This window comes from Vicia villosa, unplaced genomic scaffold (assembly GCF_029867415.1).
Source record: "Vicia villosa cultivar HV-30 ecotype Madison, WI unplaced genomic scaffold, Vvil1.0 ctg.000794F_1_1, whole genome shotgun sequence".
NCBI lineage: Eukaryota > Viridiplantae > Streptophyta > Magnoliopsida > Fabales > Fabaceae > Vicia > Vicia villosa.
In genome coordinates this window covers 313,096-339,203 of record NW_026705351.1, presented here as the reverse complement: position 1 = coordinate 339,203, position 26,108 = coordinate 313,096, and the positions used below count along the sequence as shown (strand labels likewise).

The 26,108-nt window shown below is 32.8% G+C and overlaps 2 protein-coding genes across 2 annotated transcripts; one reads left to right on the top strand and one right to left on the bottom strand.

Annotated features, from left to right (window-relative positions):
- The first annotated feature begins 21,294 nt into the window (after positions 1–21,294).
- On the top strand, positions 21,295–23,743 carry LOC131631246 (LRR receptor-like serine/threonine-protein kinase FLS2). Its single transcript, XM_058902042.1, has 2 exons — positions 21,295–21,550; positions 21,637–23,743. The coding sequence occupies exon 2, from the start codon at positions 21,697–21,699 to the stop codon at positions 23,473–23,475; it is 1,779 nt and encodes a 592-aa protein (XP_058758025.1). The 5' UTR covers positions 21,295–21,550; positions 21,637–21,696; the 3' UTR covers positions 23,476–23,743.
- Positions 23,744–23,877: 134 nt separating this feature from the next.
- On the bottom strand, positions 23,878–25,511 carry LOC131631247 (high mobility group B protein 7-like). Its single transcript, XM_058902043.1, has 8 exons — positions 25,271–25,511; positions 25,089–25,171; positions 24,920–24,968; positions 24,698–24,820; positions 24,553–24,610; positions 24,423–24,467; positions 24,232–24,318; positions 23,878–24,144 (listed from the first exon to the last, which is right to left on the bottom strand). The coding sequence occupies exons 1-8, from the start codon at positions 25,354–25,356 to the stop codon at positions 24,067–24,069; spliced, it is 609 nt and encodes a 202-aa protein (XP_058758026.1). The 5' UTR covers positions 25,357–25,511; the 3' UTR covers positions 23,878–24,066.
- Between the last annotated feature and the right edge of the window lie 597 nt (positions 25,512–26,108).

The following is a 26,108-nucleotide window of genomic DNA, read 5'->3' as shown; positions in this document are numbered from 1 at the left end:
TCAGTAACCATCTCTTCTTCGAATTTTTATTCTTCGAAGAACCATATATTTGCAAAACGAAATCTTCAGCTAACAAACAGCAATCGGCAAAAGCAAACACTCATCAAGTAACTTCTTTCGACCGATTCAACCGCACGTTCAGTGTGTGCGAAACAATTGACCACAATGAGGGTTTTCCAAGACAACAATATAGGGTTCTTCTAGACGAAGATTGGTGCGACTGTGGAAGGTTTCAAGCTTTTCGTATGCCTTGCTCACATGTCATAGCTGCATGTGCGTTTGCGCACCGCGACGCAAAATCACTACTGTCTCCAATTTACAAGGCTCAGACATTGCTCCGAGTTTACAGTGCTGCGTTTCCAGTGGTAGTCAAGGAGGATTACTGGCCTGAGTATGATGGGGAGGTAGTTTGACATAACGACGCAATGCGGCGAAAGAAAAAGGGTCGTCCCAATAATACGCGGATTAGAACCGAAATGGACGTCCACGACAAAATGGAAAGAAAATGCAGCATTTGTCGTCAGGTGAGGCACAATAGAAAAAGATGTCCTAATCGTGGCTCGACCTCGTCGCAAGTTTAATCTACTCTGTATTTTTTTTACGACAATGTATCAATTTCGCTTACCACCTCTTGTAACCTTTCCTCAGTCTTTCATCAATAAATTGTGCTTTAGTGAAAAACCGAAATCGACAACGCAAACATTATTCAGGGTTACTACGCATTTTCTAAAATCGATTTATCAGACATTTTTCCGAAATTAATAGACCGGAATCAAAAACGGTGCGCGAAAATACACAAAGGGTGTTTTTTAAAAATAAAAAATAACCCAACACATAGGAGCCAGATGAAATGGCGCCTATGTGTTATTCATTGGCCTTATGCGCCATTTGGAATGACATGAAATTTTTGTCCCTAATTTTTCCATGCATGCGCCAATTCATTTGGCATGTTCCATAAGTATGCGCCATTTCATTTGGCGCATCCACTTACCTGAGGTCCCAAACCTAGACATTTTGGTATATACCCCGAAAACATGGTTTTTTTTGTAATTTTTTTATTAAACCTGGTTATTTAAAAAAAAAATTCGAGATGAGACGTCTCTTTTATGTAAGATTGGAGTATTAAATCAGTTGTCTCCAAAATATTTTTTCTTTAGATATTCAAATGATTTTGTTGTTAAATTTTATAATAATATAGGTGTCATATAAGATGTAATTCTATAGAGTTGTGTTATATTTACACTGGCAATTTGACACCGTATACTTTACACCCTATCATTTATACTTCAATGCAAGTGGGGCTCAAATTACAATACATACATATATTATTAAAAAATAAAAAAGTAGATGGAATGGTATATATATATATATATATATATATATATATATATATATATATATATATATATATATATATATATATATATATATATATATATATATATATATATATATATATATATATATATATATATATATATATATATATATATATACGGTGTATGTGTCATATTTAGGTGTAATTCTATCATTTCTTGATTCTATAAGGTTTGTCTAACGAAACTCGAGTAGTCTTATCTACATGTTAATAAGCTTTTTGCACAATTTTAAATAATTGTAAAATGTTTAAAATAATAATTTAGTAATACGATTAAACTTTGTAACTTCTTTTGGTGGCAAAACCTTTTTGCAATTATTTAAAAAAAAAAAACAATTTTATCAACTCAATGACATTTTGATATGAGATGATAGAAATCTCTTTTAAGTAATTGTTAGTATTCTCAAACTCTCAATGTTGACCTATGAATCATAAAAATGCAACACTATATTGGAGATATTAGTCTCAACAACTATGTATTAGAGGAATTCTTTCAATTTATTTTTTTCAATTATTTTTTTCACAGTTTTCTCTCTCTCTCTCTCTATAATATTTTCGCTCTCTTTTTCTTTTATCAATTTTTTTTAATTCCATTAATTTTATTACACTTATTTTTAATGAAGAAGAGAAAAGGAGGAAAGGAGAGTATCCATGATAGTTTGGGATTTAATGTGGTAATGGTTTGTATTTTTATTAGAGTTTTCATTAATCAAATATTTTATGCATTGTTCATTGATTTCATTCAAATTAATTGTTAATTAACACTTCGAATTTTTAGAGTCACTCAGAGATAATTTAAGACTTGCTTTAGTTAATTGAATATTGTTTAAAGTGATTATAAATTAGTTATCATCAATTATAAATACGTTATATTTCCATAAAATTATTATATAAAATTATTGTGTACAAAAATATTTGGATGTGACATTTAGTTACCTTTTAATAGAGCATACAATTAGAGTGCTCTTATTCGATGTTTAGAAATGAAAGTTATGAGATATTGAATCGAACTCTAGTATGGTTGAAGGTTAGCTTTTTGGTTCAACAATTTGATAAACTCTTAGCATGTCGTCGAAATCTGTTCACATGCTATAGTCGAAGTCGAAGTATGCTAGAATTGCTAGCATGTCGAATTGGGCTTGTTTGTTAAGTCCAATTATTTAAGTTAGCTTGTTTCCTAAGTTAGCTTGTGTAATGAGTTTGTGTGAAAAAACCAATTAGTCTAGCGTGTTAGTTTTCTTATAAATAGCATAGTAGTCTCTCATTATTGCATACTGCAAATCCTAATTATGGTGTGAAAGGTTCTTTGTTATTTTGTAAAACTTATAATTTTATTTCAAAGAGAAAGTAAAGAATAACAATTTATAACCAATTTCATTGTGTTCTTCTTGCTTCCCTCCTTCCTACGCTTGTGGGTTTCTTGCCAAGAAAAGAAACCTATTTTATTTTATTCTTGGCATTGATTTCACAACAAATTGTTGCGGTGAGCGTGGAGAAGAATGTTGTCAACAAAGTATGAGATTGAAAAGTTCACCAGAGTGAACGATTTCGATTTGTGGCGCTTGAAGATGAAAGCCCTGTTGGTTCAGTAGGGTTGGTTAGAAGCGTTGAAAGGAGCCGCAACCATGGATGTTGCATTAACGGAGAAGGAAAAAATGACTATGGTAGTGAAAGCCCACAACGCCATCTTATTGAGACTTGGTGATAAGGTTCTTCGACAGGTTTTGAAAGAGCCGGCGATGGCGAGCTTGTGGTCGAAACTCCAAAGCTTGTACATGACCAAATCGTTGGTAAATCGCCACTACCTAAAGCAAGCTCTATATTCATTCAAGATGAGTGAAAAGAAAGTCTTGGTCAGGCAGTTGGATATGTTCAACAAGCTGATTCTTGATCTTGAAAATATCGATGTCAAGGTCAATGATGAAGATCAAGCCCTGTTGTTATATGCTTTGTCCAAATCACATGCTCACTTCAAAGAAACTTTGTTGTATGGAAGAGAGTCTCTGACCTTTGAAGAAGTTCATTCAGCCTTGTATTCTAAGGATTTGAACGAACGAAAGGAGCACAAGCCATCTTCGACTGGTGAAGGCTTGTCGGTTAAGGCAAAATTCACAAAGAGAGGTGACAAATTCGACAAGAAGAAGGGTAAAAGTCAGCAAAAGTCTTATAATGGTAATGCATCTGGTAATCGATGTTATCAATGTAAGAAGGATGTTCATACGAGAAAAGTGTGCCCTGAACGCCTGAAAGGTCGTTGAGGTAAGAATAATGGCAAAACAACCATTGTTCAAGATGATTTCGACTCATCTGATGTTCTCGTGGTTTCAAGTAAAGAGTGGATTATGGATTCAAGTTGTGCACTTGGCACATGACTCCAAAAAAAGACTTGTTCGCGGAACTATTTGATCAAGATGATGGATTTGTATTGCTGGGAAACAACAAAGCTTGCAAGATTGCATGTGGTGGATCTGTGAGTTTCAAGCTTCATGATGAGTCAATAAGGTTATTGACTGAAGTCAAGTATGTTCCTGATTTGAAGAGAAATTTGATTTCTCTTGGTGAATTCAACAATAAAGGATATGTTTTCTAAGGAGAGAAAAGCGTCTTAAGAGTCATAAAGGTGTCGAAGGAAGTCTTAAGAGGCATGAAAAAACAAGTCTTGTATATCCTTGAGGCTGAAGTTGTAACTGGTTTTGTAGATATTACACGAAACCTTTATCGAAAACAGAAATTTGGCATATGAGATTGGGTCATGTCAGCGAAAGGGGTCTGGTCGAATTGGGGAAACAAAATCTGCTTGGTGGATACAAAGTCGAAAAGCTGAAATTTTATGAACCTTGTGTACCAGAAAAATCTTGAAGAGTGAAGTTCAATAAAGACAAATAAAGAACACGTGGATCCAATGATTACATTCATGCTGATCTATAGGGGCCTGCAAGGTGTCCATCATATTCAGGAGCAAAGTATTTTTTATCCATAGTTGATGATTATTCAGAAAGTTATTGGTATTCGTCCAGAAGACTAAGGATGAAACTTTTGAGAACTTTAAAAGTTGGAAGACTCTGGTCAAAAATTAGACTGGCAGAAAGGTCAAGAGGTTGAGAATCGACAATGGGCTTGAATTTTGCAACGAGTCGTTTGACTGTTTTTGTGCAGCCTCTGGTATTGGAAGGCACATAACTACTACAGGTACTCCCCAACAAAATGGTTTGGCTGAAAGGTTTAATCGGACCATTTTGGAAAGAGTTAGATGCATGATGACTAGTGCTAGGTTAAATAAGGTGTTTTAGGCAGAGGCTGTTTCGACAGCAACATATTTGATAAACAGATGTCCTTCGACTGCGTTAGATATGAAAACTCCTGAAGAAGTTTGGTCAGGATATCCACTAGATCTCAACAAACTTAGATTATTTGGCTGCATAGCCTATGCTCACATTAGACAAGACAAAGTCGAACCTAGAGCTTGAATGCATGTTCATGGGGTACCCTGAAGGAGTCAAAGTGTAAAGGCTATGGTGCCTAGAGCCAAATCACATGAGGTGTATCACAATTCGAGATGTAGTTTTCAATGAAGCTGAAACGACTTTCAAGGAAACTGATGATGTTGGTCAAAGCCTAGAAATATCTAAAGAGCTGGAATAGGGAAAGATTCTTGTTGAGGTGGAGCATGTCGATGTTGAATTGCATATCCTATATGAAGTCAAAGAAGACGCACAAGATGCTGAAGATACTGAGGAAGTTAAGGAAACTGTCAATAACTACCTATTGGCAAGAGATTGGCCGATAAGAGTCATCAAGCCACCTCAGAGACTTAAGTATGCAGATCTCATAACTTATGCCTTAATATCTGCAAGTGAGGTTCTAGTTGAAGAACCTAGAGACTATAAATAAGTTATGAGGAGTCTAAATAAGACTGAATGGATGAAATCCATGAATGATGAAATGAAATCTCTTCATGATAATAACACTTGGGAGATGATCCAGAAACCTCAAAGGGCCAGGTTAAGGAAGGAATCGCATGAGTAATGTCGAGAAGATACAAGGCAAGATTGATAACAAGGGATTCATTCAGAAAGAAGGTGTCGACTTCAATGATGTGTTCTCACTTGTTGTAAAGCATAGATCCATCAAAATGTTATTAATTATGGTGGCGAAGTTCGACCTAGAAATTGAACAGATGGATGTGAAGACTGCTTTCTTGTATGGTGATCAAAATGAAACAATCCTAATGAGGCAACTTGAAGGGTATGCAGAAAGGGAAAGGAAGATTATGTGTGCAAAGCTAAATACATCTTTATATGGACTGAAAAAATCTCCTCGACCGTGGAATAGAATATTTGACAAGTTCATGACTCAGTTCGGAGAATGTGTTTACTTCAAATTTTGACTGGAAATTCATTTTTTATTTTGTTGCTTTATGTGGATGATATTCTCATAGTAAGCAACAATGTTAAGGATGTAATTAAGGTGAATGCTAAACTCAATAAGGAGTTCGACATGAAGGATCTGGGAGCTTCATCCAGGATTCTTGGGATTGACATCTAAAGAGATAAAAAGCAGTCGAGATTATGCTTATCTCAAGAAACATACTTGAAGAAGATTCTCAACAAATTTGGTATGTAAAATTTAAAGCCTGTTGTGACACCAACAAAACCTCGTTTCAAGCTGAGTATAAATCAGTGTCTTAGTACTGAGGTCGAAAGAGCTTATATGAATAGCATCTCATTTGTTAACATAGTAGACTTCTTAATGTATATTATAGTTTGTACTAGACCCGATATAGCATATGCAGTAAGTCTTGTAAGCAGGTACATGGAGAATCCTGGAAAGGCTAACATTGAAGTGGATTCTAAGGTACATAAATAGGTCTCTGAACAGAGTCCTAATTTATGGTGGAGCCTGCGGTGAAGATAGTAAATCAGTAATCGAAGGGTATGTCGACTCTGATTATGCAGGTTATATGAATTCCAGGAAATTTATTTCTGGATATGTGTTCACTATGTTTGGCACAACAATTAGTTGAAAATCGACAATTCAGAAGGTTGTTGCCTTATCAACCACTGATGCGAAAAATATCACCTTCATTGAAGTTGTGAAAGAAGCATTGTAGCTTGAAGGTTTTTCTAAAGAGCTTAAACTTCAAGGTCGAGTTATCACTGTTAAATGTGATTGTCAAAGTTCAATACACCTGTCGAAGAATTCAGCCTATCATGAGCGAACTAAGCACGTCGATGTGAGGCAGCATTTCTTCAGAGGGGGTAATCGAGCATGGAGAAGTCCAAGTGCTGATGGCTTCGACAGATCACAATGATGCTGATATGATCACCAAGACATTGTCAAATTGCAAGTTTTTCCACTGTATGCAATTGATAAAGCTGCATGAAGAAAGCTATTTCTTGATAAGAAACTCACAAGAGTAGAAAAGAGGAAAGATTGAAAAACATAATGAAATTTATTATAAACTGTTATTCTTTACATTTTTTTTTTAAAGAAGATTACAAGTGTTACAGAATAACAAATAACTTCTTTTACCCTAATTAGAATTTGCAGTATGCAATGATGAGAGACTAATATGTTATTTATAAGAAAACTAACACACTAAACTAATGAACATTTTCACATAAACCCATCACACAAGTTAACTTAAACAATTGGGCTTAACAATCATACCCAAATCGGCATGTTAACAATCCTAGCATACTTCGACTTTGACTACAACATGTGAACAGACTTCGACGACATGCTAAGATCGTGTCAAATTGTCGAACCAAGAAGCTAACTTTCGACCATACTAGAGTTCGATCCAATATCTCACAAATTTCCACTTTCAAACATTGATATTATAGAGTATGTTCCAAAGTGGAAATTTGTGAGATATTGGATCGAACTCTAGTATGGTCGAAAGTTAGCTTCTTGGTTCGACAATTTGACACGATCTTAGCATGTCGTCGAAGTCTGTTCACATGTTGTAGTCAAAGTCGAAGTATGCTAGGATTGTTAACATGCCGATTTGGGTATGATTGTTAAGCCCAATTGTTTAAGTTAGCTTGTGTGATGGGTTTATGTGAAAATGTTCATTAGTTTAGTGTGTTAGTTTTCTTATAAATAACATATTAGTCTCTCATCATTGCATACTGCAAATTCTAATTAGGGTAAAAGAAGTTATTTGTTATTCTGTAACACTTGTAATCTTCTTTAAAAAAAAAATGTAAAGAATAACAGTTTATAATAAATTTCATTATGTTTTTCAATCTTTCCTCTTTTCTACTCTTGTGAGTTTCTTATCAAGAAAAAAAACTTATTATATTTTGTTCTTGAAATTAATCCCACAACAAAAAATTTGTTAGACCTTTGTCAAACTCGGAAAAACATACCATATATTATCATTTATTATAATAATTTATTTTATTTCTATTAATTTCAATTAATGTTTTTCTTAATTTACTTTCTGTTTGTTGAATTCTAGCATAATTTCCAACACTTTGCGCAAACAATGATAGTTTATTAATAAAAAGGTCACTGTCCAACATGAGGCAGAAAGGGATAAGTAGAGAATACAGCAGAGACACAGTTCACATATCCACCAAAACTTGTTTATTAAAGCACACTGCCTTTTTGCCACTCTCATCACACAAGTGGATATAAATTATTATTAAATTGGAAATTATGACTTTGATTTCAAACTTTGCCATTTGAAAGCAGGAATAGTAAGTCGGCAGGATTTTGACCCAATTTTATGCCACTGGTCACGCAAAGAATATTTTTCTAAAGACCAAAATACAAAATAGTTGTAATTTCACCTAAAAAAAAGCAGTAAATAGTAGTAAAAACAATATAGAGTTCAATGAACCAATGGTGTCTAGGTTAATTTAACATTTTTTTTTTACTAAAAGGTTAATTTAACATTAAAAGAATAATGTCCAGTACTGAAGAGAAAACATAATTGCTATTTTATTTTATTTATATAACATCAAAGTGGATAATGAAATTTTAAGTGTCTCAATCAAACCGAAAAACTAGTGCCCTTATGGATAGGGATAATGAAGATAAACCCATTGTTTTAATATAATATAGATTCTTTTAAACAAAATTTGATAATAATTTTATAGACAGATGTGTGGGAGGTGAACTAATATTTATTAATTTAAATAAATAAATATGAATTGTCAAGTCGCGTTTATTTATATTTATATTTATAAAGTGATCATTTAAAAAAAATCTATTTAATTGTTGAAAAAAATTCTATTGACTCGGTTAATTAATGTGTTTGATTTAATTAATATTATTAGAGCTTAAAGGTAGCGCATTGTCATTGTAAAATATTTTACACGTCAATACATCACAACTCTTAAAAATACTGGCAGTGTAAAATTGTTTTTATACTGTCGATGTATTTCCATTAAATCCATATTATTAAGCGAGAAAGATTGATTAAATTTATTATTATTTAAGTTTTATGTTTTTAGAATTAATTAAATTTTAATTAAATTAGTTTTTATATTCAGTCTACTTCTAAAGCTAATCGAAAAGGTTGATCTGTTGCCGAAAGTTTGATGCTTCGGAGTGTAATTCTTTAAAGCTTTGGATTCAAATATTCTGCATACAAACATATTTTTTGTATGAGTTTTTGCTCTGCCTTTAAATAGATTCTCGTTAGTGAATAGTAGCATTGGTCTTCATAGATTTGAATTCATATTCTCGCAATGGGATATTCTTCCATATCTACTAACTAGTTGGTTAACGGGACTATATTTTCCACTTTTATATGTAGTTTATTTGAATATATGTAGTTTACATTTTCTAAAATCACACAAACAAAGGCTTGAAAGTGATACACCCCTATTTTGCTTAAATAAATATGTCCGAAGATGCACTTCTAAAAAAAATTCACCCCTAAACTTTTTAATTGTTCATGTTCCTAACCTTTAATAATAGGTTGAGATCATGGAATTTAGAATTTTATTTGTGAACTCTGGGAATGAAGAACAGAATAGGAAGTTCAAAAAAGTGAACGATGGTGGTTTTGGTCAATCTCAATCTTTGAGAATAATCGCAATGGTGGTGATTGGCATGGCCATGGCCATGATCATGCTCATCGACATGGTTATGGTTATGGGAATTTTAAGAATGAACAAAGTTCTAAGGATGAGACGGTTTGGATGAGGAAGGATTAACAATGTTGGGAAATCGAGACATAGTTTGGTGTTCTTGTTAATGTTAATTAATTTTAGTGTTTTATATTTTTTTTTAAATATGTAATCAATTGTTATTATGTCTCGTATAGAAACTCATTAAATAATTATGAAAAAGTGAAACAAAAGAAGTTTACAAAGATGCGTTGTAACACCCCGTAATTTCATAAATTAATTTAATTAAGTTAAATTAATTATTTGATTATTTAGTAATTGAAATTGGATTTTGGAAGAATTATGGGAATTATTGTTATTGGGCCGTGACGTAGTTAGTAAAAGGGGAGGTGCCAATGGAGAGGCCTTACTAACTAATTATCCTATTTTTTTATATAAAATAGAGAAATTGTGAAAATAAGGAAAAAAGAGAAGCAAAAGAGGAAAAGAGAAGGAACATGAAAGGGGAGAAGAGGAGCAAGAGAACAATTCAAGGTTCTTGGCTAAGGTAAGGGGTGACTAATCCATTTAGCCCATATTATCAGTTTAATGATGATAGGATTGATTATGTAGGTTTTGTATCTAAATTGGATGTGTGTTAGATTTTGAGAATTTTTGGGGTTTTGGAACCTATAGGGCAAATTGGATGTGTTTGTGATGACATGAATGATGTATGATTTATGTACAATGGATAGAATTGATGTGTGTATTTGAATAATTACATAATGCTGGTATTGAACTTGAAGAATTAGGACTTATAATGATTTTCTAGTGTGTAAAAGATGGTTTTTTGGGGGTTTGAAGGTAGAATCCCGTAGCAGAAGAAAAATACAGATTTTGACACTTCTTCAGTGATGTAACCGGTTATATGATTGAGGTAACCGGTTACCTATGTGAAAAATGATGAAAAACGCAACTCTTTGGGAATTTTGGGTGATGTAACCGGTTACATGGTTGAGGTAACCGATTACATCGAAGAAAAATGGGGTATTTTCACTACTGGAACTGATGTAACCGGTTACATGAATGATGTAACCCGTTACATCACTGTGTTGGCAGTTTTGTTTTAAACTTTAAAAAATTCATAATTGTTGATCCGTAAGTCCGTTTTGGGTGCCGTTCGAAGCGTTACGAAGCTAACAAAATGCTCTTTTTGATGAAAATAAATTGATTAGCACTAGGTGATTTAATTATTATGTGATTGTGAAAATGACATGTAATTGTATATGTGTATGTCATGGAGTAATGTTATTTAAGAACAATATGTATTGGTGTTGTGTACTATGTGCTAATTGTGATACATGGAATTTATGAATGATAAATTCTATGCGTTGTTGTGATTATTACTTGATAAATGCATATTGTACAAGTGGTGGATAATTCAATATGTTGAATTATGGTGATGTGCGTAAATATCAGAATCGCATAGATAATTCTTATTTGCATATGTTTTTGGTAATTGAATGTATACATGAGGCTTAAGTTTATCAAATGTAGATGTTGTTTTTTGTGGTTGTTAAGGATGACATTGATTGTCTTGTATGCAATATGTCATTTGTGATTGATAAAGGTTGTGTGATTGCTGTGGTGATAAATTGTTTCTGTGTTAAATGTATTATGTTGTGGTGAATATCAAATGGTTGTGATATGAGTATGATTTGTGTGTTATGGATGAATGATTATGAATCGTTGGTGGATGTTGATGATGTGCGTGTTATGGTTGATGCATGCATTTCATAATCATGTTGTGGGTTGTATCCCTTATGGTGGTGGGACAGCGGTAGCTAATTAACATTGTGTGGAATTAGTGAGAGAAGTAACCGAATCTTTATGGTGGTGGATCGGTGAGATGGGTTCGTCCCATGATTGGTACCACATGCATTAGTTGCATTGCATTAGGTTGTGTGCATAATTATAACATGAATGGAAGTTGTCCAATGTTATAATTCGTATGTGTTTGATATGAATGTGTGTTTGATTAACTGTTGTGTATCTGAAATACATGTGATGATCGGGTGAATAATAATTGTATGCATAAAGTCATTGCATTTATATTTGTGTTGTTATAACATGATTAGAAGATTTCCAGTGTTATGTCGTGGTGATGTAATCGGTTGTATTTTTCGTAACTATTGATGGATAATCTAAAAATCTAAATATGTTGCAGTTGGGTGAATAATCTGCTTATGATATATTGTCATTATGAACTTATAATATAGTTTAATTGTGATATGTCTCACCCTTACTGTTGACATTTTTCAGATTAAGGAGTAGCGGTTTGTGCTTGGTGAGGATAACTCATAGAGTTGCTTCGTTTAGTCGGTTGTGTCAGTGTCATGCTTTGGTCTTGTAACACTGGGGGACGTTTATTTTAGTATTGTCTGACGGATTAATTCTTATGTTAGAATGATGTTTTGTTGGTTTTAAATCAGTAAATTCTTGATGTTGAATACCGACGTTTTATGTTATTCAGTTTTGAAGTATTTTCCGATGTGTTAACATGATTACTGAATAATATGTTTTGAAGTCCCTCATAAGGCATGACATGGCTTAATGTTTTAAATATTTTGAAGTTGTAATACCCTTTTTATGTTTTACTCTGAATTTTTATTTGATATTCTGTGGGGTTTTAGAAGGGTGTTACATGCGTCTCTAGAATATTTAGGAAAAACATCTTCGAATTAAATTTTAACAAAATAGGGTGTCTCATCAATTTGCGTTGAGGAGTGTATAAAAAAGGTCCGTCAGGAGATATATATTTGGATGCTAAAGGCAGTTCTGACTTTTCACGGTGGTGGGGGAACACCCTTAAGAGTGGGAAAAGTAACTCCCTTTAGAAATTTATTTTCCACCCTTATATGTGTTCTCTCACCACCGTGAAAAGTCCCAACTATCGGTAGCGTCTGGAGATGTGTCTCCATACGCAACTTTTTTAAGTCGTTCCTCAAAGCAAATTGATGAGGCACCTATTATGCAAAAAAAAAAAATCTGAAGATGCATCTCTATATGCATAAAAGATAAGTATGAAGATGCATCTCCGTAAACATTATTTATTAAAAAAGTAGTGGGTGGTCCACAGATGCATCTTTAGACGCTTTTGATTCATATCCTCGCGTCAGACCCTTCCCCCTTCATCCTTTTCCATTTTCTAAAAAGTTCTCAAAAAAAATTGAGCACTCACATCCATTCAAGTTCTCATTCATTCATTAAAGCTTCTACTGTTAGAGTTCTTTCTACTTCTTTCGAGCATCTCATACATACAAGCTTTTCTTTCTCATCCATTTGATTTGGTAAGTTATTCAAAATTCTTTCTCTTTTTATGTTTTGATTTATATTTAGTTGTTTAAGCCACATTAGTTGGTTAAGGTAGATTAGATAGTATTGGAAATGAAATAGGTAGCATATAAAGAAATGCATTGATATTTGTTTGGAGGGTTAGGACAACAATGACATTTTCGCCATGGCTGAGAATCAAAACTTTGTCCAGAGATGCATCTCCGGATTTTCTCAGTGCTATTTTCGGAGATGTATCTCCGAATTTGTCTCGGGCTAAAATTTGGTTGATTTTGTGGATTTTTGTGAATTTGTACTGACATGTTTTTTTTCCATATGTCTGTTTATAATGCAAGTGTAATGACTGAAAATAACCCTGGAAAAATTAGACTTGATTGTGTGTCCCAAACCACGTCTATACAATGTGAGAGGGTCGCAACCAACGAGGCCACTAGTCAATGATAACTCGTTTGATGGTTCACAATGTCGAGGTTCTCAACCATCTAGTTCATATTCTCGTAGCCACCTTTCTCAAGCATCTACTTCCCGGGGCCATGAGTCCTCAGATGATTCACTAGAACCTGAAGCCTCGTAAGCTCAAGAGAAACCTGTTATCGATGCCCCTTTAGAAAGTTATCCATGAGCCCTATTTTGTCACCTCTTTACTTCATCTCTATGCAGATCATGTTGCTAGACATGTCTGGGAAGGAGATGTATATTTATTTTCTTTTGCAATACATAAATTTTTAACTAGTTAAATCGATGTTGATGGTGATGTTTTTTTACATGAGCGTCTTTAAAATCGGTAAACCACGGTAGGAAGATATTTTAGTTGGAACTGCCCACTCCTGCTTGATCCGTTGATGTTATCGATATTCTAGTCTTATCGGTTTTTGTTATGATGTGTACATGACCATAAACCATGGTATGTAAACGGCTTTTGTAAAGAGGTGGCATTCCGAGACGTCATCTTTCCACCTTTCTATAAACCATATGACATATGCTACGCCCATTCAAGGGTCACCGCGAGACGTATTTACTGGATGTCATTTCCTTATACTCCGGATGACTGGCATTTGGATCATCTCTTATGTATCCTTATATGCTCGAGCGAGTGATGCGACAGTTTGGCTATTTGTATATTATTCTGAGACAACCCTCAGAATCTGCTTTTCCCATGTTTGTCATTGAGATCTTAATGTGATACTAGAGTATTTCGAGATTCACTTGGTACTAGAAGAGTATCATAGTGTGTCAGCTCCTTTTCGATGGGCTTATGTTGACGGATACATGACATGGTTCTATAGGGTGTCACACCTTATCATGACACCAGACGCTCTTGAAAGACCACCTAGACCAGTTAATCAAGAGGTACTTAAGACTATGGATGACCACACTAAGGACATATCGGCGGTCTGGCAATACATTTTGGAGATGGGGAGATCAGGTATAGAGGCAGGACTTTTTTTGAGGATGGAACTCCCCAATCGGCCCTTGTAGAAGGCATGATTGTCGAGGCACAAAATATCTCGCAGTATAGGCGGTGGAGAAAGCAATGTGTGTTAGACATACCTAGTAGATTTTTGTTTGATTGTATCACTTTATATTTTTAGAACAATTTATTGTATGACTTTTTTCATAATTAAATGCTAAATTTTTTCATAATTGATTATTATGTTTGAATCTATTAATATATGTGTTTTCCTTCTAATTCATAAGTTAAAATGACTTAAGTTATGTTGAACTTAAATAACCTAAAACACGTGCCTAAAAAAATATTAAATTTAGTGAATAATGACAAAACAATTGTATACATAGAATAATTCGGATACGTATTTTCGGATACATCCAAATAACATACAAGGATACATCTCCAAACGGTATTTTATTCAAAATATGATGGATTTTTCCAAATGCACGTATTGGACCGTCTTCTATTCCAACCTAGGCTTGACCCACCACTGTATATATGGCCATGAATTCACTATCCATTCACCAAACGCCACTCTCCCATTGACCAACGAGCCAACTCTTACAATGCTTGAAAATGATTGTTTAAGATTATGATATATGATTAGACTGGTAATAAAACAAATTAATCCTGTGATTGAGCATTCATTAACTCTTTTTTTTATCTTTAAGCATTCATTAACCGAAATAAGTTCAAGACTTTTCTTTTCAATTTCAAATACTTGCCCCGCACCACTACAACTTCTTCTCACTTGGGACCCAAATCCCTCACACTAATAAACTTTTTCTTCTTTATCTCATATTGGGTCCTTATTTTACTACACAATTTGACTTTTAATTAAATGTAGGTCAAGAGTTTAGAGATTGACTTTAATAGTAGAATTTTCATCTAAAATAAATTTCTCAATTTTACTGAGTTAGTTTATCAAGTGGTTACAGTCTCTTCTTGATCACAGTTGCAAGAGATTTTACAAGGTCAGTTTCGATATCGAGGGGTTATAGTTTCTTCTCAATCACAATTGTGGGGATCAAATTGTAATTCTCTCTACTAAATTCAGCGTCAATCACTACTGAACTATCTAACGAATTGATATCTTTGTCACAATTTTAGATATAAATTTTGGACACTTACTTGAACGATTCATCTTAAATATTCTTTAAAAGATAATATAGAATCAAGAACTATAATTCAATCACTATCAAAATATTCAAATTTGTCGGAAAATTAGCAAAATTTACTCAAAAGTTTTACTATACCAACGGAAAGAGAGGCTTAGAGCTTTTTGTTTTAATGGGTGTTTGTTTATTGAGTTTTCAAAACTATATGACAACTATAAAGTTATTGTTGATTTCTTTTCTATAAATTGATCAATTTTGACAATGTGAGTTATACTTCTTTTAGCCGACAATATGAGTTGTTTGAGGTAGTACACAATTGTTTATATAAAGGACCATAAGGTTGAATTCTTTATGAAAAGATCAAATCCCAATGATAAACGCTTTTTCTTTTATTTTGATAAACAAAAAATACAACTTGGTTGATTTTGTTAGGATTAGCAAAATAAGTAGGGACAAAATTATCAATAGAATTTATCATTGTAAGCCATTGATTTTTAAAGAACCCATTGATTTTTAAAGAGAATGAAAAAAAAAATCATTTAACTAAAAACTTATAATTTCTCATACTAAACAATCATATTTAATTGTCATGACAGTCTATTAATTAGGGCCGACTCAAAATGTGACACCCATTCTAATTTTAAAAATAAGTCCAATTTTAAGAATAAATACAATTATATTTCCTCCGTTTTTTATTATAAGTCGTTTTGAAAAAAAATTGTATTTAAATATAAGTCGTTTTACAATTCCAATGAATAATTAATGCTATTTTTCCTATTATATCCTTAAATATTTATTATTCTCTCTCCTTTCAATTATATAAATTTATCTTTCACATGTCTTTAATGAAAGATAATTGTGTAAAAACCTTCATAATTTATCATTTTCATACAACAATTATTATTTTTCTTAATCTGCGTGAAAAGTCTAAAACGACTTATAATAAAAAACGGAAGGAGTAATAGTTAACAAAGACACATAAAAAATACAATTATGTATTAATCAATAATATATTTAACTATAATTATCTTTTTAGTTTTAATCTATCTAAATTTTTATATGTATTAAGTTTTTATAGCAATATTTTTTTATATATTGGGTTTTTATTATAACATTTATTTATTTTAAAAAATATCTATGAAAAAAATTGGACCTTTCAAAAATTAGAGCCTCCCAAAATTTGAAACTCATTATTGTAGCACTTCCTGCACTTACACAGGATCGGTCATGCGGTTAATTCTGAATAGTGCAAGATTACAAAATAGTAAAAAAAATATAATAATTAATTGAGTAAAGTAGGTGATAGAAATCTATCACATGCTACTTCAAAGTCTTTTCATCATAAATTCATTGATCATCGGAATCATTAAGGGCCATAATTTTGTTGTGATGCCTTTTAACACATTCTTGTTCTAAGTTTTAGATTAGCAATATTGGAGTTAGCATTCTCTTACCATTTCAATCTTTGAATGTTGAATATGTTCGAGAAAATAGAATTTTTAAAAAGAGAGTGAGAGAGAGAAAAATATGTAAAAAAGATAGCAAAGAGCAATTTTTAAGTTGATTAATTTATTAATAAGTTGATAAGCTATATAATATATAGTCTAAATGAGCAGTTATAACTTGCGGGAGACTTGGGCCTTACGAAGGTGGTGTTCCATTCGGATGCCCTTGCTGTAGTGGATTGTGTTAATGGTATTAGGATTGTTGCGGATATTGTTCCGCTGGTTGTTGGTTGCCAGAACTTGTTTAGCTCTTTTATTGTTTTCTCTGCTGTTTTTATTGGTATAATCAAGAACTTCGAAGCTCACTCCCTTGTGGGGATAGTTAAATGTGTTGGAAACACAATTGTCTTTCCATCAGCTCTCAATATCTTCACCAACTTGCCACTTTGTCTTTCCACCATCACTTTGAATTTTTTGATAACATCCAATGCTTCACTTTTGGCCTTAATCAGAAATAACCATAACATCCTAGAAAATCCATCCACAAATGCGATGAAGTATTTGCTTCCAACATGATTGAGTTCTTCTAATGATCTATAAATTTCTAAGTGAATTACACCTAGCACTTCCTTGACCCTCATAGGAAAACAAGACTTGAAAGCTAGTTTAAGTTGCTTACCTACAAAGCATATCGTACATGAGCTTCTAGGGGTATGTACCTCAGGGACTCCTAGCGCCATCCCTTTGGAATTAAGTTGAATTAGGTTTTTGTAGTTAAAATGACCATACCTCTTATTCCATAACTCAGCTTTTTTTTCATGTGATGTTGCAAAAAAAAACACTTTACATCTAAATTTTGAATGCATACGTTGAAAGTCGCGTTTCTTCACAACTAAAACATCGTTATAAGCCTCTTCTTTGAATTAAACAACTTTACATAATAATTCTCCATGAACATTGAATATCCCTTATGCACTAGATGTCACACACTTAATAGATTACATTGCATATTTGAGACAAATAACATATCCTTGATCATTGATGATTTCACATATTTCCTTTTTATAGCCATATGTCTCATACCTTCTGCTAGGATAGATTTGTTATCAACTAATTTAATATTGGTCTTCTTTCTTGATCAAAATAAACCATCCACTCTTTATTTCCTATTACGTGACAGTTGCAACCAATATCAAGATACCAAATTTGGTATTTTTAGACCTCAACATCAATTGCAGCCATAAGTATAATTGGCTTTGAGTATGAGCTATAATTTTCTTAAGCTACCTTGGCCTCTTATTCACCATTCTCAGACTTCTTTTCTTTATCTAGCTTACACTCTTCAGCATAATGTCTCATCTTCTCACAATTGTAGCATTGTATATTTTTTTTGTCAAATATCCTCTTCTTGATTTATTTCTTGACGGGCCCTCCACCATTTATGTTGTTTCAAGCTTATCATCAACCTTTTATCTTTCTTTGTATTAATTATTTCCCCTGTTTTTCTTACATTTTTCCTTGCTTGCCTCTAGTTTCTTGAATTTGGCTAGGAATGCTTGTTCATCTTGTTTTTCAGTTTATCTTTCAGCTACCTTCATTTCATGAGCTTCAAGAGTGTTTTGTAAATCTCCAATCTTCATGTTATCCAAGTTCTTTGTCTCTTCGATAGTCACCATTATAAGATCAAACAAAGGAGGAAAGTTTCTCAAGATTTTATCAATGATTTTCAATTCACTAAGAGATTCACCATACTGCTTCATTTGATTTGTAAGGGTGAGAAATGCTAGCAACACTCTCTTTTCAACACTCTCTCCAACACTCACCTTCTTATTGGTTCAAACATGGGCGGGTCCTACCACTTTATGTGGGATCCATTTCCAAAGTGAGGGACCCACACATGTTCTAACCAATAAGAAAGTGAGTGTTGGAGAGATCGTTGAAAAGAGAGTGTTGCTAGCACTCCTCTTGTAAGGGTTAGTAATCTTGAGATGTAGTCATCTATTTTATCATCATTATTTATCTCCAATAACTCGAGTTTCCTTCTTAATGACTGCAACCTCACCTTCTTGACTTTGTCATTACCACCAAAAATATCTTTCCAACTTATCCCATGCATCTTTGGAACTAGTTTCACCAGATATTTTCCAAACATCTTTGAATCCACACTTTGATGAATGAGGAAGAGATCATTGCAATCTCTTTTCTTCTCTTCTTTGTATACTTTCCTTTTTGCTACACTTACATCCTCAAGAAAAGTTTCCAAACCATTTTCCACCATATCACAAACATCTTGTGCATGAAAAATCACCTTCATTTGAGTCACCCATTTGTCCCAATTATTTCCATCGAGAATCGGTAGGTGTGCTAGAAAGTTGCCATAACCCATCATGATTGAATTCACTTGCAAGCACTAGAATACCCTGGGTCGATCTTTCTCTATTTACCAGTCTGATGGGGTGAAATGGAATTTTAAAGAATATATTCAGAGGGATAAGAATGTGTGAAAAAGATAGCAATGAAAATTTTGAGTTGAGTATTTTATTAATGAGTTAAGAAGCTATGTATATAATCATAAAGTAAATGCATAGTCATCATGAAGGAAATTTATGAAGTAAATTCTTATAGTGATGTCATAAATCTTAGAGATTGTGATGTTGATTTCTCTCTTGTAATGTTGGATGATATTCATGTTAATCTTAATCTTTTTCTCGATAAATACTAAAGAGAAACAAGTTTAATATAGGAATAGTTTAATGTTTTGCAGGGTCGGACTTTAGCAAGTGTAACATGTGTTATAGCATTAGGCCCAAATTCTGGGGGCACTTATATTTTTTAATTACTAAAGCAATACATATTACACCTTTTGAAATAAATAGGTGTAAAGTTATAGTTTGTTTTCAAAATTTATTTTACACCTCTTTTTTAAAAATAGGTATAAAATCATAATTTGTTTTCAAAATTTATGATTGTATATCGGTTTCTTTAATTTGGTATAAATTCTAATTGTTTTAGACCTATTTTTTAAATTAGAATTGACCTCTGAATTAATTGGATCGACCCTGATATTTTGCCTTCTTATATGCGAAATATGTATGGTTTTTATTTGCAATTATAAAACATGTAATTCTTTAAATATTTTAGAGATTTTGGAGAAAAATGTTAACCAAGATTAAGCATAGAACTTTTTCCCAAAATAAAATAAGAGTAATCAAGACATGACAAATTCCAGATTAAATGGACAAGTAAGAATAAAGGGGACCCATTTTTAATTATTCTTAAATGATATAAGCAAACAAAATTTGTACTGATGTAAAGGAAGTAATTAGCAAGTTAAGCATACTTACTAAGGAGGCAAAGTTGATATTCATCATGCTTTAAGAAAAACAAACAGTGATTATTGTTTTTATGCTATTTTATTTACTGTTGAAAATGACTAGACAATAATATAAATAATTCTTGAGTTTGTTTTAAAAGTATATATTTTTCCTTTTCTTATTACAAATAAATATTTTCCAATTTATTAATAGTTTAAAAAGTATCACTTTATTTATTCTTTTAAATATTTATATAAAAGGACAAATTTATAATTGTCAAATAAAAGGAAATATTTATTATTCTTTTAATTTTTCTTGTAATTTTCTTTGAAAATAGAAAATGAAATGAAAACTTATTTAACCCTTTTATAATTGTCAAGTAACTTATTTCCCATTCTTAAATGTAGTATTTACAAAAGTTAAAGTGGAAACCTACCAAACATGGGTTTAGCATGGGCATCCCACTTGACTTGGTTTTTACCTTTTACTTATTTTTCTCTTCTTGCCTTTGAAGATATTTCTAAATTACTTTTATTTTTTACTTTTATCTTACAAAAATTGATCCTACTAATTTCTTCAAAAAAAATTATTAAATAAACTAAGAAAAATATAAATTCAAATATTATAGATTATAGTATATAGTAATGTGAAGTTAACTAGGTAGTAAAAATATTAATATGTTTTATTAATTAAAATGATATTATCGGTCACTTTATGACCAATTATGATTATAAAACGATTATGATGTAAAAGTATCATTAATTTATTTAAAATAATATATAAATATAAATAAATATTATAGTTTGAAATTGAACTTTAAATCAACTGTTTATACTCATTTAACTTAACTAATAAATACAATTTGAGTTACTTCATTAACTCTTCATCTCATTATCTGTATATTATAATAGTGATACCATTGAACTAACATATCAAATGTCAAAAAATTGATAATTTTAACATTTTGTTCTTTTTAATAATTAAAATGTTGCCCTTATATAATATTGCATAATAAAAGAGTGAATGGAAAACACTTGATGTAAAGATTCTACAAGCCAAACAGTACTACTATTCATTTTCTTACTCCTAAACAAGGAACATGTGGACAGTATAAATAACAGACAGAACCTAAATTTTATAAAACACTTGACATTTTTTGAATCTAGTGCGCTCCAACGTTCGAATTACCAAAGATCCTCGTGATTCATCAAACGGTCTCAATTTCACCATGTGAACTTCTTTAAACTAATCCATTTTCTTACATCCTTTGTTTTTTTTTTCTTTCTTTCCTTTCTAACTATAAATAAGAGACTGCACATATCACTATCTTGCATGCAGAAAATTTCCAACAGAATCATAATTTTCAGACAACACACAACTTCATCATCATCATATCTTACCTTAGAATAAATCAATGTCGGATTGGTACTTTTTCTACACTTTTTCTTATACTAAATTAATTATTTACTTTTTTTTATGTTCTTTTACTAACTCAAACTTTCTCTTGTCAGATCCCAGCTTCAGAGAAGGAGAAAAAAAAAACTTATTTTGATCAAGACCCACTTCTCAAAATGCAGTTTTTCACATGGGTTTTAAACCTTGTTCTGATATTTTCATTACTCAGCAACTTCTTCTTCTCAGAAAGTGCTTCTTCACCAAAACCTCCAATTTGTTCAGAACAAGATAGAGCTTCTCTTCTCACCTTTAAAGCAGGAATTCTGAAGGACACAACAGATACTTTATCGTCGTGGATAAGCCGCGACTGCTGCGACGGAGGGTGGGAAGGAGTTCAATGTGATGCATCCACTGGTAGAGTTAACATGTTGCAGATACAAAGTCCTGATGCTAGAGATAGTGGGAGTTTTATGAAGGGGACTCTTTCTCCAGCACTTGGTAATTTGAAATTTTTAGAGGTAATGATGATAAGTGGAATGAAGCATATTACAGGACCAATTCCTTCTAGCTTCTCGAATTTGACTAACCTTAAACATCTTGTTCTTGAAGATAATTCGCTTGGAGGGTGCATTCCTCCAAGCTTAGGTTCTTTGTCTTTGCTTGAAACCCTTTCATTGAGTGGTAACCATTTGAAAGGACAGATCCCTCCAACAATAGGGAATCTGAAAAACCTTGTTCAAGTTAATGTAGCGAGAAATTTTCTGTCCGGTTCTATTCCGCTCGGTTTCAAAAGCCTTAGAAATTTGAATTACCTTGACCTCAGTTACAATTTGTTATCAGGGCCTATCCCTGATTTTGTTGGGGAGTTTCGAAACTTGACTAATCTAGACCTGTCTTATAACCTACTAACAGGGAAAATTCCGGTTTCGTTGTTCAGCCTTGTGAATCTGGTAGACTTGTCTATGAGCTATAACAAGCTCACAGGAAACATTCCAGATCAAATAGGAAACCTGAAATCACTGACAAGTCTTCAACTTAGTGGCAATCTGCTAACAGGACATTTTCCACTATCCATATCGAAATTGCAGAAACTTTGGTACCTTAATGTGTCGAGAAATGGACTCTCGGATCCCTTACCGGCAATTCCTATCAAGGGTATTCCTTCCCTTTTGTCCATAGACCTGTCTTATAATAATCTCAGCCTTGGAAGTGTTCCCGATTGGATCAGAAGCAAGCAACTTAGAGATGTACACTTAGCCGGGTGTAAATTGAAGGGCGATCTTCCGCGTTTTGTCAGACCCGACTCTTTGAGCTCTATAGACCTGTCAGATAACTTTCTGGTTGATGGTATCTCAGACTTCTTCACAAATATGTCCAGTTTGCAAGATGTCAAACTCTCAAGTAACCAGTTGAGGTTTGACATTTCTAAGATAAAATTGCCATCTGGGTTGTCTTCAATAGATTTGCATTCAAATCTTTTGATCGGTTCGCTGTCAACATTCATAAATAACATGACAAGCAGCTCTTTGGAGGTAATTGATGTCTCAAACAATTTCATCTCCGGTCACATTCCAGAATTCATAGAAGGGTCAAGTTTGAAGGTGCTAAATTTGGGAAGCAACAATCTCTCAGGTTCAATCCCAGTTTCTATTTCAAATTTGATAGAACTTGTGAGATTGGACATTTCAAGAAATCACATAATGGGAAACATCCCTTCAAGTATAGGTCAGTTGCAGAACCTACAATGGCTTGATGTATCTATTAATGGAATAACAGGACAAATCCCAGGTAGCTTATCACAGATCACTAATCTCAGGCATGCAAGTTTCAGAGCAAACAGGTTGTGTGGAGAAATTCCACAAACTAGACCTTTCAACATCTTTCCACAAGCTGCTTATGCCCATAATTTGTGCTTATGTGGCAAACCTTTGCAGCCATGCAAGGGAAAGATATAAGGGACAATAGGTCAGCAAGATGCTGACTAAATTATCATAGACATTTTCATGCCTTATGACCATTATTACACAAGATAGAATAGGCTCCAACTTTATTTAAATCTTTCAATTCCAGGTTGAGCAGCACAATGCTTATTGTTTAGTTCAATTTCCAATTCAATATTGTTTTGAATAAACCATGTATTCATTTTTACATCATACTTTAGATTTGAAGTAAAAGATAGTCCAACTTGTGTTTTTATTCATGTTTTTATATTTTGTTGGCAGTCAAATAATGCAGCAAACCAACCACTAGAACTTGTGTGGGCCTTGGTTTACCTAAGTGTTTCTTTAGATAATCATTTGAAAACATATAGAAAAATAACATAATTACCTGAAAAATAAAAGGCAACACAGCAATCATAGAAACAAAGTAACTAGCATAGCATTGGTAATATTCCAAGATAACAGTACATAAGATGTTGCACTGGAACTTCTAATTCAATCAAAATCTAAATTTAAATCCAAAAACATTCCAAAATATACAATTCTAGACTAGAGCAAATGGCTTTTTCAACATTGTATTCAGGTATGATTAGCATAAATCTACTACTACTCTTCATCAGTTAACTCTTCAACCTCTTGTGCAGCAGGGGCTTCCTTATCAGACTTATCAGATCCTTCTTGATCCTGAAAAAACATCAACAGCTTAAGAAAAGATACTAACCAAACAAGATCATATTATAAAACAAACTGAAAAACTCAGAGGTAACATACTTCTTTTTCACCAGCATTATAGGCTTCCATAGCCTTCTCATATTCTGCCTTGAGCTCAGCAACTCTATCCAAATAAGGCTTCTTCTCCTAAATCATCAACAAGCATCACAGCATTTAATCAACATCACAACAAGGAATAATCAAAGCACAGCAACACTTTACCCAAAACTTAACATTTTACATTAACTTACTTCATCAGTCAAAGACTTCCACTTCTCACCCCCTTCCTTAGCAACCTATTGTGTCCATGAAAAACCACTTCAATCAATAATCAATCCTTAACCAGACACTACAGACACACAATTCTAATAATTTCATTACCCTCTTAACATCCTTTGAATCAGGATTAGCTTCCTTAAAAGTTTTTCTAAAATCATCCCTGCATCAAATAAAAAGCATCAATAAAAACCCTAAACAAATAGGAACCAAAACACCATAAAATAGAATAAACATAACAAACCCTTACATAAAGACAAAGAAAGCAGTAGCAGGACGTTTGGGCATGTTGGGATCCTTAACCTTCTTCTCTTTCTTATCTTTCCCACCCTTAGCCCTTTTTGCAGCTGGTTCTTTAGCACTAGGCTTCTTCCTACAAATTTTCCGAAAACAAAACCAAAACAAACCCTAATTAGAACCCAATTCAACAAAATTCAAATCTTCACACAACCAAGTTAGGTTAAAAATCCACCTCTCAGGTTTCTTGGCATCAGCAGCAGCTTGCTCAACTACATGAGAATCTAAACAAACAAACAAACAAAATCAAAACATCTTATCAAAAATTAACCACTGATTTTGACTTCAAATTAAACCTAATTTCAAACCAAACCACTAATAGAGTTCTGAATAACGATAATTACCAAGATTCATTTTGATTTTGGCTTCAAGGCTACAATCATGCATGCTAATGAGTGCAACAGGAACATTCTTCTTACACTCATCACTGAAATTTTCAACAACAAAAAAAAAATTAATATAAATTAGTTGAAATTTCTTCAGAGAAATGAAACCTAGTGGAAGAGAAAGGGAAAAACAAACAAACCATTTGGCGAAGGCACTGCCATCTTTGGCACGAACGAGAACTGTAGCGGAATCAACAGCGTCAACCCTTTTCGTACCCTTCGTCATTTTCGTGAGATTTTTTGTGAGTGATAAAACCCTAATTTTTCGATTACTCGTTTCTTTCAAAATGTTGTGCGAATTGAAGGAAATGGAAAAATATTGAAGAATATATATGATGCGAAATGAAATGAAAGGAGGGAAAATTCTATTTGGGATTTTTGGTTTTAAGCGCCAATAACAGCGCCTTTATGTTTTCCTTTTTTTGCATTTTGAGATTTTGAGATTTTGAGATTGCATGCGCGCGAGGATTTGTGTATGTAAATGGGCCGGTTTGATAATCGAACTATATTCTATTGGGCCTCTGTTGATCATATAAAACTTCTTAGGGTGTAAATAGGAAAATTTTACTTTATACCCCTACAATTATACCAATACCCCTACACGAAAAAATTTGGACCAAAATATCCTCCTATAAATAATACATATTTTAAAAAATTTCCCTTTTTTCTCACATTAAAAAAAAATTTCAAAACATCCAAAAATATATAAACCGGAACACTTTTTCAAAGTCTTCCGGTTTAAAAAAAACATACCGGAACACTTGGAAAAAGAGTTCCGGTAGTTGTTTAAAATGATGGTTGTAGCTACATTCCGGAACACTTATTTAAAGTGTTCCGGTGGTTAAATTTTTTTTAAAAAAATTCTGGTCTTTAGGCAACGCTTATAAAGTGTTGCATAAAGCTATTTACCAACAGAGAGAAAAATGTTGCCTAAAGTGATTTTTAAATCCTGACGTTACACTTTTTAAAAACTATACT